General features: G+C 42.1%; 1 protein-coding gene and 1 long non-coding RNA gene across 2 annotated transcripts in view; one reads left to right on the forward strand and one right to left on the reverse strand.

The window, feature by feature from the left end:
• The window catches only part of KPNA3 (karyopherin subunit alpha 3), a 130258-nt gene that overhangs the window by 87706 nt on the left and 24130 nt on the right, over positions 1 to 18422 (forward strand). The window contains exons 8-12 of the mRNA XM_019524582.1: positions 1044 to 1129; positions 9911 to 9997; positions 10374 to 10543; positions 11082 to 11126; positions 17105 to 17236. Of these exons, the coding sequence (XP_019380127.1) occupies positions 1044 to 1129; positions 9911 to 9997; positions 10374 to 10543; positions 11082 to 11126; positions 17105 to 17236 (520 nt within the window). The remainder of the gene's footprint in view (positions 1 to 1043; positions 1130 to 9910; positions 9998 to 10373; positions 10544 to 11081; positions 11127 to 17104; positions 17237 to 18422) is intronic.
• Positions 12142 to 18422, reverse strand: part of LOC109302771 — a 21542-nt gene continuing 15261 nt past the window's right edge. Inside the window, exon 3 of the long non-coding RNA XR_002098926.1 lies at positions 12142 to 12154. This is a non-coding gene — a long non-coding RNA (uncharacterized LOC109302771). The remainder of the gene's footprint in view (positions 12155 to 18422) is intronic.

An 18422-nucleotide genomic window follows, 5' to 3' on the forward strand; every position in this document is an offset into this window, starting at 1 on the left:
CTGCTGTTGCCCATGGCCCCACCTGCCTTGCACGCAGATCCAGGGGGCACATGCTCCCCATGCCTCCCCTGGGGATGTGCACGCAGCAGTGAGATCTGCCCTCCTGGACAGGCCTCTCACAGCTTCATCCTGTGTTGTACCCTGCCCTGCATAGGCAGTGCTTGCCCCTGCCCCAGCCCCACACTCTCCCACACTGCAGGAGCCTCAATCTGCACCCCCTCCCTCCCATGCCCCTTCCTTCTCCCTGCCCCTTCCCCCCAAACAAACTTCCCAGCCAGATGCCGCTCTCCAAGCTGCTGGGCTGACCGAGTGCATGCTGAGGCTGTGCGCATGCACACAGCATTTATTGGCAACATTATTGGCCACATCAGCCAAAAAAAGCCGAATACCAATAATGTCGATTTTCCTTTTATTGGTGCTGATACGATATGGACTGTTGTATGAGTGCACCTCTAATTGCAGTTGTTTAAAAAGGTATGTAAGATATGCTTTCAGAGTTTGGGAATGAACACATACACTGTAGCTCCATTGGTCAATTAGACATCTCTTCATATGATGGGCACCTGGACTTCTTGGTATATCAAAGTCAAAGGTCCTCCCAAGCACATTGGGCTCATGTAGTTATGTGCTAGCAGTTTCTGTAGCCAGTGGCGCATGAGAGGGATGTGGCTAGCACTTTTGACACCTCCCCCCTACCCCACCTGAATCAGTTTTGTGTGTTGCAGCAGTCAGCTTCTGTAATTGACAAGGCTTTAGGAAATACAATATTTTTATTTTTTTTCAGTTCTGATCTTCTAATGGTTATCCCCCTAGAAAAGACTAGTTTTATATAAAATTTGTACTTGTTTTTCTTCATTCTTGTTCCCCTAAATTTCTGCAGTTCCTCTGAAATCTCTGCAGACTATTCTCACTTGAAAATCATGCAGCATAGTGTACTGTAAGCATTTACAAGTAATAGCAATAGAAGTAAACTTGTAAATCTACAGAACACATTTAAGATTACCTCTTGACTCTTTAAAATTGTTGTTTTTTGTTGTTTACAGTTCTTCGTTACAGTTTGAAGCTGCATGGGCGTTGACTAACATAGCATCAGGCACTTCTGCACAGACCCAAGCTGTGGTACAGTCTAGTAAGTAATAAAAGTTGCTTATTCTTCAAGCGTGTCATGCAGTGATGAAAGAAAAGACACCCTTTGAATATAAAGTTTTTATATTAAAACTACTGAAGAATAAATTATTATTTCTAGCATCTTTCTACCAGAGATCTGGCTATTTTTTGTAACTAAGAAGCTATTTGCCAGCAATTATTTAAAATGAAGAAATTCTGGCTTGAATTGTTACCATCTTTTCTTTCCTTACTGGATTCAAGTTATACTGTATCATAGAAAGTGTCGATTCTTTGTCATTCTTTGGTTGATTTCCTAAATGAAGTGCTAGTGTTCTTCATATGACTGGAACCAAGAGGCTCGATGAGCAGTTCTTTGAGTACTTGTCCATGTGTGTATTCCGTTGTGGGTGCATATGCACCTCTGACATTTTACCATGTCAATACCCATACAGCATGTATGCACCTTCCTCTCTCCTCATGATCTGTGTCAAGGTCATAAAGCCTGGGTGGGCTGTTGTTTTGGCTAGAGGGCAACTTAATGAATTTTGGTGAGCTGTTGAGGGCTGCGTGCACAACTTTTTTTTTTTCAGAAGATATTTTAACAAATTACAGATGAAAACAAATCATACTAAAAATCAGACATCTATTATAACTTTAATTTTATTTCATAAAATATTTTTGTCCTTATGTTCTTTTAGTAGTGTGTGTGTGTGTGTGTGTGTGAGCGCGCACGCGCGAGCACTTGTGTGTGTATATGTATGTATGTATGTGTATATGTATGTATATGTGTGTGTGTGTGTGTGTGTGTGTGTGTGTGTGTGTGTGTGTATATATATATATATATATGTATATGTATGTGTACACACACACACACACACACACACACACACACACACACAGAGGCAATTAAATAGTTCCATATAACGTCTTACTCTTGTATATTGTATATTATGTGTGATGGGGGGTGGGTGGCATATGGGGTGGATATGTACCTGTGCAGAGAGTTGCCCACACTCCAGGTCCCCGGAGCTGGCCAAGGGTCGGGGAGGGGAGGGAGTGCATGCAGCAGAGCTTGTCCAGGCTGTGTGGTGCAGGAACAGTCTGTGCCTTCCCATCCAGCCCATGGTGCTCTGCATGGGTCCAGTCCCCACCCAGGGCAGCCCACACCATGTTCCTGCCCACCCTGGCCCCAGCCAGTGAGCACAACTTCCTAGCGGGACTGCTCCTAGTGGCTGCAGCTGTCCAGGTATTGCTTGGTTTCCCCCACCCCTAGTGGCTTTTCCTCCTCCTGCTGTAGTGCTTCAGGCAGCACAGGGAAGCCATGGGGACATACGCCAGGCAACTTGCATCTAGCCATGCAGAAGGGAAGCTGCAGCTTGGGTGGCTTATGTCCTAGCATGTTGGGCTCCAGTACCAGCTGCCTTCCACCCACTCAGCCACCCAGTATAATGAGCAGAAACCTGGTTAGGTGGTGGTGCCTGGCACACGTCCCCATAGCTGCCATTGCTATTTGGCTATGCAGCAAGGCCAGAAGGAGTTGCTGCTGGACGTGCAGGGAACAGAGGAGTATTTGGGTGGCTGCAGCTGCCCCAGGAGCAGCCCCAGGGAAGCTGTGCATGTTATCCCAGTGGGGATGAGTGGTGCAGGGTGCCCCAGGCAGGAGTGGGTGGGTCTTGGCCCTATGTAGAGCCACAGGCCAAATCCAATAAGTTGGCTAGATCCAGCCGGAGGGCCATATTTTGCTCACTCCTGAATAAAGGGCAGTGAACATTTCCTGCTCCTCAGTTCTCCTCTCAGCTGCCTTGGCTGAAACAGGTGAGGTTCTGCAGTGTATTCCAGACCACAGGCTTGGTTTATGGCTGTTATTGAAAACTTACCTGTTCTTTTCTTCTCCCTTTTGCTTTTATAACTTTTCTAGTTGACTTTTCTCTTTCTTTTTGTTTGTATCTGCCATTTTTCAGTAAGGCCTGAAACTTTGCTAGTCTATACCACATGGTTTCTCTGAGTGAGGCTTTTTTTTTTGTCCTTCTTCCAATGGTTGGCATAACTTCATCTGAGCTGCTCAGTTTCAAGATATGTCTGTCTTGTGATAGGCTTGGGCTTACTATGGACACACTGGCCTTGTCTACATGAGATGCTGACTGCACAGCAGCGTCATGTGGCAAAAACCATGATGCAGCGCTACTGCTTAGTAATATTAGGCTACTGCACAGTCAGCATCACAAAAAAGGCATTCCTTGATACTACTGGACAGTAAGTCAGGTTACTGTGCAGTCATTCAGTACTTGTTCATACAAGTATTAAATGACTGTGCAGTAACAACAGTGTAGTCAGCATCTCATGTACACATGGCCACTAAGTACTTTTATTTTATATGGGAAATGAGCTCTTTGCACATTTATCATTTTCTCTTGGGCTTTGGAAGACTGACTAGACTCCAGGTTTATCTCTGGGTTGGCTTCTGACCCTGGAAGGTTGGACTTATTTGGGTGCAGACTGTCCAGAGATGTAAATTCCCTTTTGAGAAGATCATCTTCCAGGGAGTTGCAGGGTCAGTGATGGTTCTAGGAGAGACCCTGGGCCTGGGACACCTTGAGGAGGATTTGTTTTGCCCTCATCTCACTCCTCTGAGGTTTGCAAGCCCACATGTTAATCCTGATAAGACTGTGGTACATTTCAGCATTCCTGCCTGGTGTCAGAAAAGCTACATTTTCAGTGCTTAGAAAGCATAAGGCTAAGTGCTTAAGGCCTTACTTTGCTTTTCCTCCAATACTTAGCTGTCATCAAACCAACACTCTGGCACCACAGCTGGAGCCCTTGGTGCCAGTTATTCCACAAAAAAAGCGTCTCAACAACTCCCTGCCACTTGTTCTGGTCCACTGTTTCCTGTGATGATGTTATGTTTGATTGTCAGCATTAACGGCAGTCTTTGCTGCATTTCTTAGCCTCACAGGTACTGATCCTGGATCTGTCAGTGGGAACCATCAGTTGAAATCTTCATGTCTGAAACTTCAGAAGAGTTTGATTCTAATAGACTACCTCCCTTGCCATCCTGATTGGGCTTTGGAACTCCCTTGGAAAGAAGAATTGGACCCCTGGATTCCCCTGTCATGTCATGAGTTTTGGTCTAGTGGCTGTAGGGACCTTCCTGGCTTTGTCCCTCACTCAAAGAACAGATGGCAGTAGTCCATCTCAGAATCACAGGCCCTCTCTTCAGACCTGAGGTTTTGTCTCCCTGGAGCTAGGAGCACTCTCCAGAACTAGCTTCTGGAGTGGAAGAGTTTCCTGATCTTAAATCGCCATCACCTTCCTCTACTGAAGGGATAGTCATCGCTCTTTTTGCACTGGAAGTGGACCTCTTCAGTGGTTTTCAGGACCTCACAAGGGATGGTGGCACAAGCTTTGGGGATTCCATTGAAAGAGATTGGCTCTTCACATAGCCTGGTGGATGTTTTGCATTGGTCTACATCTAACAAAGCCACTCTTCCCACCAGTGAGGATCCAGCCAGGCTAGTATGGCAAATATTGGTCTCCTTTGCCCCAGTCATGCAGAATTTTGACTGATGGTATCAGTTTCCTTTCAGAGGTTCAGAATATTTCTACACACACGTGCTGTCTTCCCTAATTATAGCTGCAGGTAATGAGAAGGTGAGAATTTTGTAGTACTTGCTTGGGATGAAGTTTTATTCCTCTGCTAGTCTGCAATTCAAGGTAGTTAGTTGTCAGGCACCTATAAGCCAATATAACTTCAGAATTTGTTTGGTTAGCAGTCTTTGTTAAGAGGTTGCCTCCAATTCTGGGGAAGTCTTTACTGTGTTCTTTATAGGGAAATAGCTTGTTTTACAGAATTTCCCTACAAACTGCACTAGAAGCAGCTGCCACCTGCACTTGAGTACTGGCCACAGTAAATGTCAGTAGGCAGTCTTTCTGGCTATATGGCTCTAGTTCCCCAAAGGAGTTTTAGAATATGCTAGAATGGCAGAGTTTTTCAGTTCCAAGAGAAACTGTATGTCCTCTAGGGCTATCTTCCAGTCTTTGGGGGTTTATGCATTGACCTCAGAGAAGAAGTATACATACCAGCCTTTTCAGCTAGAGATCACCTCAGCATTTGCCTTCTGCTCTGCCCTTTCTGTATCAGGGCACCTGAGAGTGAGCCAGCACTTTCACAAAAGGCAGTGTCCTTCATCATCACCTTCTTCCACTCACCATTTTCTAAGCAGTAGAGAAAACCTGTACTAGATGATCAAGAGGGGCAGTCCATTCCCCATGATTCCTTTTCTCTCTTCTTTTTTGTTTAGCTCTGCTTGGCCCTGTTCCAGCATGCCTGAGACCATATCATGGCAGGTTAGTGAGTCTTAGATGCACATTGTGGCTGTTTTATACAATCTGGTTCAGCATGGTACCTACTCCAGACTCCTTCCCATCCTTTTTCAGGGCCTCATCTAATGAGATTTTGCTTCAGCAAGAAGCCTGCTTCATAACTTTGGATGCCATAGAAGGAACTGCTATACAGCAAAACAGAATTGAATTCTGTGCTCATTACTCTGATCCCAAAAACCAAAGGAGGATAGCACTTGAGCATAGATTGAGCTCTTCTAGCTCCAAGCTCAACTTTAAGATGGCTTTGTTGGCCCCCATGATCCCTTGTCCTGGAATTGATTCACCTCTCTTGACCTTAAGAATGTGTCCTTTCATACAGTCATCACATCTTTAGACATATAATATCTCCAGTTCATGGTAAGTCAGAACTATAATGTCTTCCCATTTGGACTGCCAGTGGTCCTCAACACCTTCACCAAGGTCCTTGTGATGACGGTAGCAACCCATCCCTGAAGGTTGTCTTATATAGACAACTAGCTAGCAAAAGATAAGGATGCTTTGAACTATTCTGTGCTTGTTCCACATCCTGGACATCACAGTGAGCTCCCAGAAATTGAAATAGCCCCAGTCCATGACTGGATTTCATGAAGGCTGTTGTAAATTGTTTCAGCCACAGCCTACCTTTCTCAAGACTGATTGTTTGCAGTCCTGGCAGGACCTCCTCATAGAGCTCAGGGGCAATTTCAGCAATTTGCCTGTCCATCCTGGATCATGTGACCTCTTCCATCTGTTTGATGTTACTTACTAGATTAGATTTTGGAAGCAGGCATATGTGGTTAGAATCTGTCTCTTCTCTGGGAGAACACCTGGATACGGAAGTTATCTGTTCACCTGCTTATCAGGTCTGTTCTTCAGCATCTGCTGGGGGCAGGAGAGAGTTATTTCATCACAGCCATCATTTATCAAGTTGGGGGGCATTAGCAAACAGCCTTCATGTGCAGAATATGGATCTTGAAGGGGTCATCCTGAAGAGAAGCTACATTTTAAATATCTAGAAACTCAGTGCGGTCCACAGGGTTTGTCAAGCATCTCTTCATCATTACAGGGCATCATATGCAGTTTATGATGAACACTACTGCAACCAATTTTTATAACAAGTAGGAAAAATGTACAAAAATGCATTCATCATCTGGAATTGGTGTCTTTATCACCAGGGATCTGGGTTTTCCATCTCTAACCAGAAAATGGAGAAAAATGTGGATTTTCCCCTTTACCCAAAGAAAACACGGATTTCTCATTTTAACAGAGAAACCCGTGGATTTTGCACTTTTCCAAACAGTTCTCTGCAGGCTGGCAGAGTTTCAGGTTGCAAGGGACTGGGGGGAGCAGGAGGAGGACAGTAAGGCAGGGGGTGCCATGTGCATGTATATTCACGTGGCCACCAGGCAGCCTGGAGAGCAGCTCCCTCAGGTAAGTGCGGGAGGGGAATTGAGGCCCTCAGGGAGGGAGGGAGTTGGGCAGGACTGGGGCTGCTGCCCAGCTAGGTGGTACATAGGGCTTGGGGCCCAGGGCGGGAATGAAGGGCCCCAGTAGGGAGCAGGGTGGGCCTGGCTTCTGGCCACTGTGCACTCTTGGGGGGGCCCAGGGGAACCCATGCCCTCCAGATCTGTGTGCAGAGCAGGCACAGACTTGGGCTCCCTGCCCGGCAGCCATCTGCCAGGGCCTCAGCCCAGCAGGTGCAACACAAGATTGCGGGCCACACAAGGGAAGCTGCTTACTGCTGCAAGCTCTGGGCTGCCCTGGCAAGGTGTCACCTGCCCATGCTGCCACAGCAAGGAGCATAACCCTGTGCCTCTGCCCCCACTGCTGCTGTGCAGGTAGGGGACACCTCTCCAAGGCAGCATGGAGCTTGCAGTAGCAAGCAGCTTTCTCATTCAGCCCAGCTGTGCCCTGCAGCGCTGGGTTGCATCCCCTGAGCTGAAGAGGCTCTGGGGTAGGGCAGCAGGGAAGGGAGCCCAAGCCTGCAGTGGGCAGCCTGTCCCTGTCCCGCACACATCTCTAGGGGAGCCAGCCCCACCCCCCACCCAAGGCCAAGCCTGGACCTGCGTTCTCTGAGCTAAGGAGGCAGGGAGAGCTCTGACTTCCCATGATAAAAAAAAAAACAAAGCAAAAACCCAAAATCAAATACCAAAATGTATAGGTATTTAGAGTTTATTTTATTATAGTGATTGAGACACTGGTAGGCTTCCAAATTGCTTTAAAATTATAAATATATCAAGAAAACATTGTGTTCAACTGATACCTATATTTATAGTGGCCATTCATTTTAATCACAGATTTTGGGGGGTTTATCAGAGAATTTACAATTTTTTTTATCAGAGTTTGTGACTTTTTATCAGGGAAGACCAGGAACCTTATTTATCACCAGACATCTGGCAGCAATGCACCTTCTGGGTCTTAAGAATACTTGAATAGATAGTCTTAGCAGGCTCTCCTTCACAAATGGGATATCAAGGATTTTGTCCTGTAGGCTAGCTGTATGGTAGTTGGCCGTTTAGAGGTCCAAGAGCAAACCCATATGAAGCAAGTACCAGATTAAGTAAATAGGATATACTTTAAACTTTCAACTGAGGTGAGGGTTCCCCTCTCTGCAGTTCTTGTGTGGTTGCACCCCTGGTTGATGTTGAAAGCTTATTGCTGATAGTTTGATTTTTAACTTTTTGCACAGCTGTATTTTACTGCACAATTATTTGCATTATGTACCTAATCCAAAGCCCATGGAAATCAGTGGAAGTTCTCCCATTGACTTTGGTGGATCATGAATCAGCCTTAATTTTGAATTTTACAGAAAAACTCTTCATGTTTTAATTTTAACATTTAAATGGTGAATCTCACATGTTCAGGTTATTGTTCAACTAGAAGACAGATTGTAGCTGCCCTCTTAATTCAGTTTTGCAAAATACTTTCAGAACAGCCAGTACTAGATGTATGAAGTTAACTTTTTAAATCTGCATTAACTTGCAGATTGAAGTCAGAATTGCAGAGAAACAGCAAAATCTGAAGATCGTGTCTACAGTTCTCATGTCGCTTGAGGTTAAACAGTTTTTCCACGCAATTGTCGTTACACAAATTACCCCACGAGACTATATTCCTTTGTCATGTTGAGCAGAAAAAGTACAGTGATTCTTTTTCTTACAAAAAGAGCAAGACATGATGTCTAGATGCTTTTGACATTATGCATGTTTGGTGTTCCCCTCTGCTGCTAATTTTTCTTTTCCAAAATGTAGTACTGTCAAAGTAAGCTATTTTTCCTCTAGCTCTTATAGAAGAATTATGGATACATTTTTTGAATTTTCTAATCACGAGAAGGCTAACATGAAATATTTCATTGCCTTCTCAGAATGTGGCAAAGTTGTGGAATCTAATATGAACTTTTTACTTTAAGCCCCCCCAATTACTGGAGATTGGCTCTGTGTTCCAGTCAAGTTCCACAATGTAGTCTTGGTTGTCAAGAAAGGGATGCAGGGGATATTCCATCAGAGTAGTTGAGCTGTGGATCAGTGATACTGAATTTCACAGGCACTCGAGAAGGAATGTTTTTAAGTGCTGATATGCTGAATACCCTCTTAACTTACCTATTGAAGGATACTGCTGTGTTACTAATCTTTAGGTAATTTTATCAAATTCCTTTGCAATTCATCTTAAGTGTGTACAATTTTTCCGTTGATCTTGCTCATTCATGGCCTCCAATTATCTCATTAAATTACCAATAGTAATTGTGCCTTTTTTTTTTTTACAGTTTTGTTGCATATTATTCTGTAAAAAATATACCTTAATTTCCGTAGCTTGAGTATTTTAGGATTTACAGAATACAGTGGGTAAAATACAACCTTATTCATCAGTATATTGGTTGATTTTTAGTTTCTTTAACAGGTCTATAAGATAAAGTAAGATAGTGAACAAATGAAAATAAGCTTCCCCTTCAAGAAATGAGCTGGTTGAGGGGAAACAGGATAGTTTAGGGGAAGTACTACTGATATAGATTATTTTTATCCCTGTGTCATCTGTTCAAACGCAACACAGTTTGTTGAAAAAATTAATCACCAACTAATAGCCAATTGGTCTCTGATGGAACTTGACTGTCTTGCTTTGTAATGCATACTTATATCAACTGAAATTGCTGGTATTGTAGAAGGCAGAGAGATTTTGACTGTGTGGGGCAGCAAAGTTAGTGGTTACATGGTGTGGCATTTCCTTCAGGTCTGGAATAAAACATGTTAAGAGTTTTAGATAGATACAGTATTGCAGATGTAGATTGTAAGTGTATAGTGGTCAGATCAATATTTTTTTAATCTTAATTATCAGCCACTATTACAAATTTAAATTATTAATACTCTGTATAAATATTTAATAACAGACCAAAATACTACATACTGTTTCAACCATGTCCCACTAAAGCTAGTCCAATCTGTTCATTCTATAGATGCAGTACCACTCTTTTTGAGACTACTCCATTCACCACATCAGAATGTTTGTGAGCAAGCTGTTTGGGCCCTTGGAAATATTATAGGTAAGTGTTAACTGTATTTGTAAAATAACTGAAATTAAATCAGGGACCACTTAATTTTTTAATCTGACTTTTGAACACTGGCATTACCATATAAGACTATGTTTCCTCTAAAAGCTATAATTTAATATAATATTTCACATGGCAAGAATACATACTTATATTCTTATTTTTGAAGAGTTAGTAGCTTCACTTGCTATATGAAATTTTAGTAGGATAAATTTGTGCCTCCTATAATTTTATTTAACAGCAACTTTTGGTACCAGATTACTGATGAGGAAACATAGAATTTCAGTATCCCAACCTAAATCATTGCATACATTTCAAGGTTTCCCATCTTGAATGTAATTTTTTTTTTAAACAATTTTCATTTCTGTAGGTGATGGTCCTCAGTGTAGAGATTATGTCATATCACTGGGAGTTGTCAAACCTCTTCTGTCCTTCATCAATCCCTCCATTCCCATCACCTTCCTTCGGAACGTCACATGGGTCATAGTAAATCTCTGCAGGAATAAAGACCCTCCACCGCCTATGGAGACAGTTCAGGAGGTAAATAAAGAATTATAATGGCACAGATAACTTTTATACCTTAATTTTGGGTTAGGGGCTAAATCTTTCATGTGGATACATGAGCTAAAACTTTCATAAATGTGTATGACACTGCCTGGTTGTTCATTTTAATTGTTACATATGAGAGTGGATACTGGTTACCTAATCTTTAACCTGAATTACAGTAAAGTTGTCAAAAAAATTGAAAGCTGTAGAATGTGTTTACTTGTGCAGTTATTTATTCAGCAGTTTCAGACTTGCACCAAACAAGAGACTACTACAAACATGGTTCTGTACATACAAGTAGTTATTCAAATGAAATTACTTTCAGTGAAGCAGAATGTAAGTAAACTAGTAATCTTAGAAATTTATGAAGCATTTGGGGATACTTACTTATTAATTCTGTGCTTATTCTTAATGTATTGGTAATTTAACATCAGCTCTCATAAGTAGCTGGGGAGATCAGTGTAATTGTCCAAGTAGTGGCTTTTTCTGCAATGGAGAAATGGCACTAAATTTTGTGAACTTTTTTTTCCAGATTTTGCCAGCACTGTGTGTTCTCATATACCATACAGATATAAATGTAAGTAAAAATGAAAGTGTTGTCCTACATTTTAGGCACTTGTGTGTGTGTGTGTGTGTGTATATTATTTTTTTTTGGGGGGGGGGGGGGGGGGGGGGGGGGCTGTGTGGTTAAAAAAAAAATTTTTTTTTACAAATTTTTTTTTTTTTTTTTCCAATTTTTGCCATTCTTTGTTTTTTACAATACCCAAAAAAAAAAAAAAAAATTTGTAAAAAAAAATTTTTTTTTACAAATTTTTTTTTTTTTTTTTCCAATTTTTGCCATTCTTTGTTTTTTACAATACCCAAAAAAAAAAAAAAAAATTTGTAAAAAAAAATTTTTTTTTACAAATTTTTTTTTTTTTTTTTTGGGGGGGGGGGGGGAGGGAAGGGGAGTCCTTAGAGATTAAATGAAAATTGTCTTTACATAATCTTGTTTTTTTGTTAACCTGGGTATATTTAAGCGCACACAATAAAAATGATAGTGGATGCATCTACACATACTATTGTACCTGAATAAACTCTGGTGCAGCGTGCACCAGAGTTTATTGCTTCCAGGTGCAGCATTTACACATGCACCAGGGACCGCAGCACGTTTTGCTGGGGCAGAGCAGCCCTGCTGGCAGGGGCCCAAGGTGTCAGTGTGCCATCCTGAAGCTCATCTGTCCCAGCTCAGCGTGCTGCAGAGGGCCTGGCTCTGGGGCCTTGTGCTTAGCCACAGTTGTGCAGCTTGGCCTAGGCTCCTTGAAAATGCCAAGGCTAGCAACAGTGGATATGCTTCGAAAGGAGAACTGGAAAATGGTCTGGGTAATGTCTAGCCCAGTGGTGGCCAACATTTTTGGTAGGCACGTCACATGAGTCCTGCACCCTCCCCAAGTGCCACTCCAATCCCCTTCCCCTGCCTGGTCTGCTGCTCTGTTTTGTGCTTCCTGTCCGATCTGCCACTGTACTGCTTGTTCCTTCACTGATCTTGTGTGTGCCCCACACAGAAGCTGCCTGGGCCACTCGTGGCATGTGTACTGCAGGTTGGCCCCCTTAGCCTAGCCCCTGCTCTGTTGCTTGGAAGGAAGAGATACAGGTTCAGACACCTTTCTGGGTGAAGGGGGCCTGTTAGCCAGGTCTCCTGTTCCTCAAGTGCCCTATAGGGCCAAAACATCATAAGGCTCCCCATCTGGTAGTCATGATTTTTCTGCAACTAAAATTTTGGGACTTAACCTGCCTTTATGTGAGTATCTGGGTGATCCTGTTCTTACACCTGTAACAGCCCCTATTAGCCATCCTCTTCAGGATTTGAATACCAGACCTTCATCACTGTAGCGCAGGCTTAACTGGCAGTAAGAGGGCTTTATTTAAGGGCTTTACAGAAGAAAATAAATGCCATTTGCTAATTCAGACCATAGGTCCATCTAGCCCAGGATCCTCCTCTCTCACAGTGGCAGTGTGTGGATGCTGAGGAGGAAGGTGAATAGGGTTTGTGCAGAATTATGTGGAGTGTGAAAGAACATCCTTTTATTAGTTTTAAACCTACTATCTAATAGTTTGATTTTTTTTTTCCCCCCCCCACGTCCCCAATTCTAGTATTGAGACATCCATAGAATCAAAGAGAAGTAGGGCTGGACGGGACCTTGAGAGGTCATCTAGTCTAGCCCCTGCCTGAGGCAGGATCATCCCCATCAAAGCCAACTATACAAATCCATTATCTAACCTTTTAGCAACTGCATATACATGAGGATCTCTTAAACCCACCAATTCCAAGATTTAAATCTAGACATCCCACTTGGAGAACATCAGTTCAACTTGAGCAAGACTTATTTAACCTCCAAGATGCCTGGATGCAAGATTGGCTGAATTCCCCCCCAATACAGAAATTATCGTTACAACTCCCACCATTACACCAGCTGGTTTTGATCTCCCTAGACATCTTTGGTTTTCTCTAAACTGAATCAGTACAGGACACGGCAGATGTGGATTTCTGTTACATTGGTAGGGCTGGACTAGTTCACCGAACTGACCTGCAATTGCAGCACCCTTTTTCAGACTTTGAATCGCATCACCTCTGAATGTTCTCTTTGTCGTTTAATGGAACTGTATTGGATCTGCACAATACTACACCTAAGGCAATCAGCTGGTTGCAAAATTTGGACATAATTGTGAATATTTTTCGTTTTGCTTTGTGATTACTGTATTATATGCTAAATAATAAACATAATAAAAAACCTCTTAGCAGAACTACAGTCAGCTTGGATGCAACACATAACACCCTAATGTGCCACAGGTAAAGCAGGGTGACCAATGTCCTGCTATTGCAAAGGTAGGAAGAATGCCCCACCCCCTGTTACAGAGGAAGAGAAAAACCCCACAGCCTGTACCAATCTGACCCTGAGAAAAATTGCTTAGAGAAAAATTGCTTCTAACCCCAAATAATGGCAACCAGGCTGACCATGACTGGAGGGGCAAGACTCTCTAGCCCTTCAGGCTTAAGTTCCAGCAGGAACATTGGCACACCCCAGTCAAAAGCCCCAGCCTTGGCTGTAGCCAATACCCAGTGCTTTTGAGGAAGGTTTTAAAAAAGAAAAAAACTCTGATACATGTAGCATTTGAGGGGGCTGGAGGGAATGAAATTCCCTCCAGCCCCATGCAGCAGCTGACAAAGACCAGAAGCATGGAAAGAACATAGATCAGGGATTGGCAGCATTTTTGGGCAGAGTGCCAAAAACACCCACAACTTTGACTTGTGAGATGTTGGTGTGCCAGGGGTGGATGGCAGGGGAGTTGAGGGGCCCAATCTTTGTTGTGGCTGTGTAGCCGTGGACCCTTTCCTGCTATCTGCCCCAAGGCACATGTGCCAAGCAAAATGCCTTTGCATGCCACACTCTGGCACCTGTGCTGCAGGTTGCCTAACCCTGGCCTATATCTTCCATAATCAATGACTGTCCAGTCTCTCCTTGAACACTTTCACTGTTTCCCTAGGCAGTCTATTCCACTGCCTCACTGATCTAACAGGTTTAGTTTGGATATCAGGAAAAACTTTACTATTTTGCTGAAACTTCAGGCCATTTGTCTGTGTTCTCCTCTGTGCAGCAAGAGAGAAGATATGCTTTCTGCTATCATGTCCCCTCTTAAGTACTTTTCCCGCAAGCTAAAAAATGCATAGCACCTTCAACCTCTCCTTGGATTACTTGCTTTCCAAGCCTTTTACAGTAAAAGCTCTGTTATCCAGCATCTCCTGGGAATGGGGGATGCTGGTTAATCAAATATTCCAGTTAATCAAATGTGTATTGTCCGGTGCACTCCCCGGCTTCAGTGTGCCAGGGGACAGGGAGGGGGGCCCTGCGCAGGCTGCTTTGCCCTGGGCTGTGGGCTGAAGAAGTGGCAAAGAAAAATTCTGCTTGTTGTGGCAAAACCCAGAAGTGATACTTCTGGTTTCACTTTTGCCGCATCCCTGGGATGCTGGTTAATAGAGTTTTCCAGCTAATAAAATGCCGGTTAACACAGCTTTTGTTGTATAATCTTTATTGCCCACCTCTGGACCTTCTCCAGCTTCTCTATGTCCCTTTAAAATGTGGATCCCAAAACTTTACACAATATTTTAGATAAGGCCTGACTAGTGCCAAGTAGTCTTGTACCTAATGTCTCTGTTGATGCACCCCCAAACCGCATTTTCCTTTTGTGCAGCTGCATCATAAATAACACATCCCTATTTACTTTTTGTGTACCGTTTACTGTTTTGGAAACTACTTTCATGTCTGCTCCTCAAGGGTCTCGTGTTTAAACTGATAAGTCCTGTCTTTTTAGTCTCATATAGAAGCCCTTCTAACCTCTGATCTTCCTTGTTGCCTTTCTTTGTATCTTTTCTAATTCTTCTATACCCTTTTGAGGTGTAGACACCAAACTGCATGCGGTGTTCTTTACAGTTTATAACTTGCCCAAAGCTAAACGGAATTTCATGGGACAGGCCAAAAATACCTGTCTACCCTGTAGGCTTCTCTGACAAATTTTAAAGATCTATTGCAAATGATGGCTGTAGGACAGCTTCTTAGTTGAAAAATCTGTTAATGAAATATGTTGATCAACCTAAATTATGGGGATTGCTTCTGGCTTGCCCCCCACTACGAAGCATCTTTAATCCTGAAAGAGTCCAATGTGTATTTGACCAGGGTTTAGATTGAAAACACCTGATTCAGTTTACATACTACTACTATCTAGTAGTCTCTAAAATGGAATGTTTCAGCTGTTTTTAACAGCACAATATAATGTAAGGCAGTTTATAACAGAAAGTGACACACTAGTACTGGACCTAGGATTCAGAAAGTCTTAGATTGGAATCTTATTAGCATGGTGTCCTCAGCACTTAAAACTAAGGATAATGTCACAACCTTAACAAAGCTCCTGAGACTGGACACTCAACAGACTGCTGTGCCTGGGTACCACAGCTCTGTCTAGTGCACTCTTAAACTTCCATGGTCTTCATACACTGCAGCATGGGCACAGGCTTGCTTTCTTCATAACTCCTTTGTGGGACCAGGATATTATGAGTCAGTGATGCAATTTCTTCAGTAGTTTACACATGCTTTTCCTTAGGCTCTGAACTTATTTGTGGTCCCCGTTTACAGTTACAGACATGGAAGCAGATGGGCACCCTCTGTAACGGTTCCAAATAAACAGTGTCTCACTTTTACCTAGCACAAGAAATATAGAGGTTTGTATGCATTTACCTACATCAGAGTCCTCGCCTTTCTCAAGTATTCTTTGGCTTTTAGTCAGAGATTCTTTGGAGTCCAGAATTTCCAGCCTGCGACTCACAGCTTCTCTGAATGATTGACTGCCTCATTCCTGCAGTCAGCTTTTTGCTTCTGATCCCTTCTCCCTTTCTCAAATACTTGATGTGAATCCTTTCTTTATAATCTCTAGCCCCTTTTGTCTAGAGACCCTGGGATCACCCTTGTTAGGTTATCTAGGAGTCACCAGCCCTCTTGGTTTTAAACTTAGAGTTAGTTTGCACTGGATTGTAGCTGTCCCTTTGTTCAGGGGGTCTCCATTTGAATAGATGATCATCAAAGCTTGACAACCCTCTGAGCTCTGTGCCAGGTGCAAGAATTCCACCCTTTACCTCCTGTGGGCTTCTTTCAGAATGCAAACAAAAGATAGCAGAAAAGGCAACAAAGCTCTGCATTCACAACAGAGTTTGCACTTTGACACAGATAGCAGCTACCAAACATCAGGCAGGAATCATAACTAGTTATATATAACTAGATTCCTGTTAGCACTACGTAGGTATATCCTAATAAGATTACAAGTCGACTTTTGTAATCAAAGGAGAGCATGTATATTAGCAATTTTAGCAGTATTGGGGGAACAGTTCAGTACTGTCTCAATATCTGCCTGCAGAATCGCATGCTCTTCTTTCATCTGTATTTTTCTTGGTGGTTAGCCACAAAGATACTGACCAACAGGACTGGTCCAATACTGCGAAACCTGCTGCTGCAGGGGGCCCCCACAGCTAAGGGGACTCCTGTGTCCGGCTGCTCCCTACCCCCCACCACCACTGCTGGCTTCTTTGGCTGCTTGCCAACCCTGCTGCCAGCTTCTTTGGGGCAGGGGTCTCAAACCTATTTCTTGCAGGGGGCCTCAAAAATTGTAGGCCAGCCCTGCTGACCAAGCCCAACTCTTCTCATCTTGTGCTGATGAAATTTGATCAAGATAGTATTACTGCAGTTCTGGAACTACCCTTAAAAGTATTTTTAGTTTTAAAAAAAGAGGGGAGCGGGGGAGGAAGGGTACATGAAGAACTTGGAAACTCATGTAGTGGGGCAAATGATTATCTATTTCACAATTACAGTTGCTACCATTTTATTGATTGTCTCTTGTATTGTTGAGCTCTTTGGAGCAAATTGCATGTTCTTCTGTTTTCAAAGGGGTATGTGGACCATTGATCATTAATTAGAATATATACAATTGTGATCTTGCCACTCTCTGAATTTTGTTTTTTTCAATATATAGATTCTCGTGGACACTGTTTGGGCTTTGTCCTACCTAACAGATGGTGGTAATGAACAGATACAGATGGTGATCGATTCAGGTGTTGTACCTTTTCTAGTTCCTCTTCTGAGCCATCAAGAGGTTAAAGTTCAAGTGAGTCTGTTTTCTTTTGCATTGGAATATTTCTTTAAGTTATTTACCAAATGGCATGGGTCCTAAAACAAACATTTGCTGAACATTTAAATTAGAATTTACAAGTAGATTATCTACAGATAAAAACAAACCACAAACCCTTCACCTGGACTAGGAAATAGTTATTTTGAAATATTTTAGTTCCAGTGCGGATGGGGAAGTTTGCATTTTTTTTTTTTTTAAAGTGTGGGTGGGAATCAACCCTAGACTTCCTCTGAAGGCTAATTCTTATTGGCCAACAAATTTTAAATATTCCTAGCATGAACTAAGTTTTTAACACATGTTGGTTAAAATATCTAGAAAGCCCATCCCTTTTGTCCAGGGAAGACAGTCACATACTACCTTGCATGAACTTAAAGAAGATGATATGGCAATGAAATTGTATCTACTAAAATGTATATTTGATTTCTCTTGAGTCCTTGTCAGATGTACATTTTGTGATGTCAAGAATAATAAAAACATAAATAACATTTATTTTTCATAATTTAAAATGTGTTTAACATTAAGCTTTGTTCTAGATCCTCATGCTTTTATTTAGTCTTTTTTATAAACTGTATAAATTTAGGGTTTTTTTTCCAAGTTTGATGTTTCTTTCTCTTTCTTACATGTTTTGTATTTTGTTAAAAGATGACAGTAATGAACTTTCTCCTTAATTAGCTTTAAGAAAATTAGCCTTTTTTCCTTAATAATCTCCCTTTGCTGTCAGGCTCTTTTCCCTCAGAAAAGGAAGCCCGTGATATTCTGAGATTCAGCTTTTCCTTAGTTTGCAAACTTTTCCTCCTACTTGTATTCATTCTTTTTTGAGCATTCCAGTCTTAGATGAAACTCCAGTTGTTTTCAATTAATCTATTCAAATTATCAGATTGAGAAAAACCAAACAAAAATCTTCTTTATGTTTCAGAAGAGAGTTTCAAATATCTGGAAAATAAGTATATAATCATGAAGTTGCATGTTAGAGATGGGACATATTGACAAAAATGATACTTTTTATTTTCCTCACTGTGACAAATATAATACAATCTCTAAAGTATGTACTAATCTATTATGGTTTGAAAGATGTGGTGTATCAGAACCAGGCTATCTGAAGTGCTATTTTTCATCTATTATTTCACTATAAGAAGGTATTGTTGATTTTTTTTTTTTTTTT

Source organism: Gavialis gangeticus, unplaced genomic scaffold (assembly GCF_001723915.1).
Source record: "Gavialis gangeticus isolate Ggan-Ray unplaced genomic scaffold, GavGan_comp1, whole genome shotgun sequence".
NCBI classification, from domain to species: Eukaryota; Metazoa; Chordata; order Crocodylia; family Gavialidae; genus Gavialis; species Gavialis gangeticus.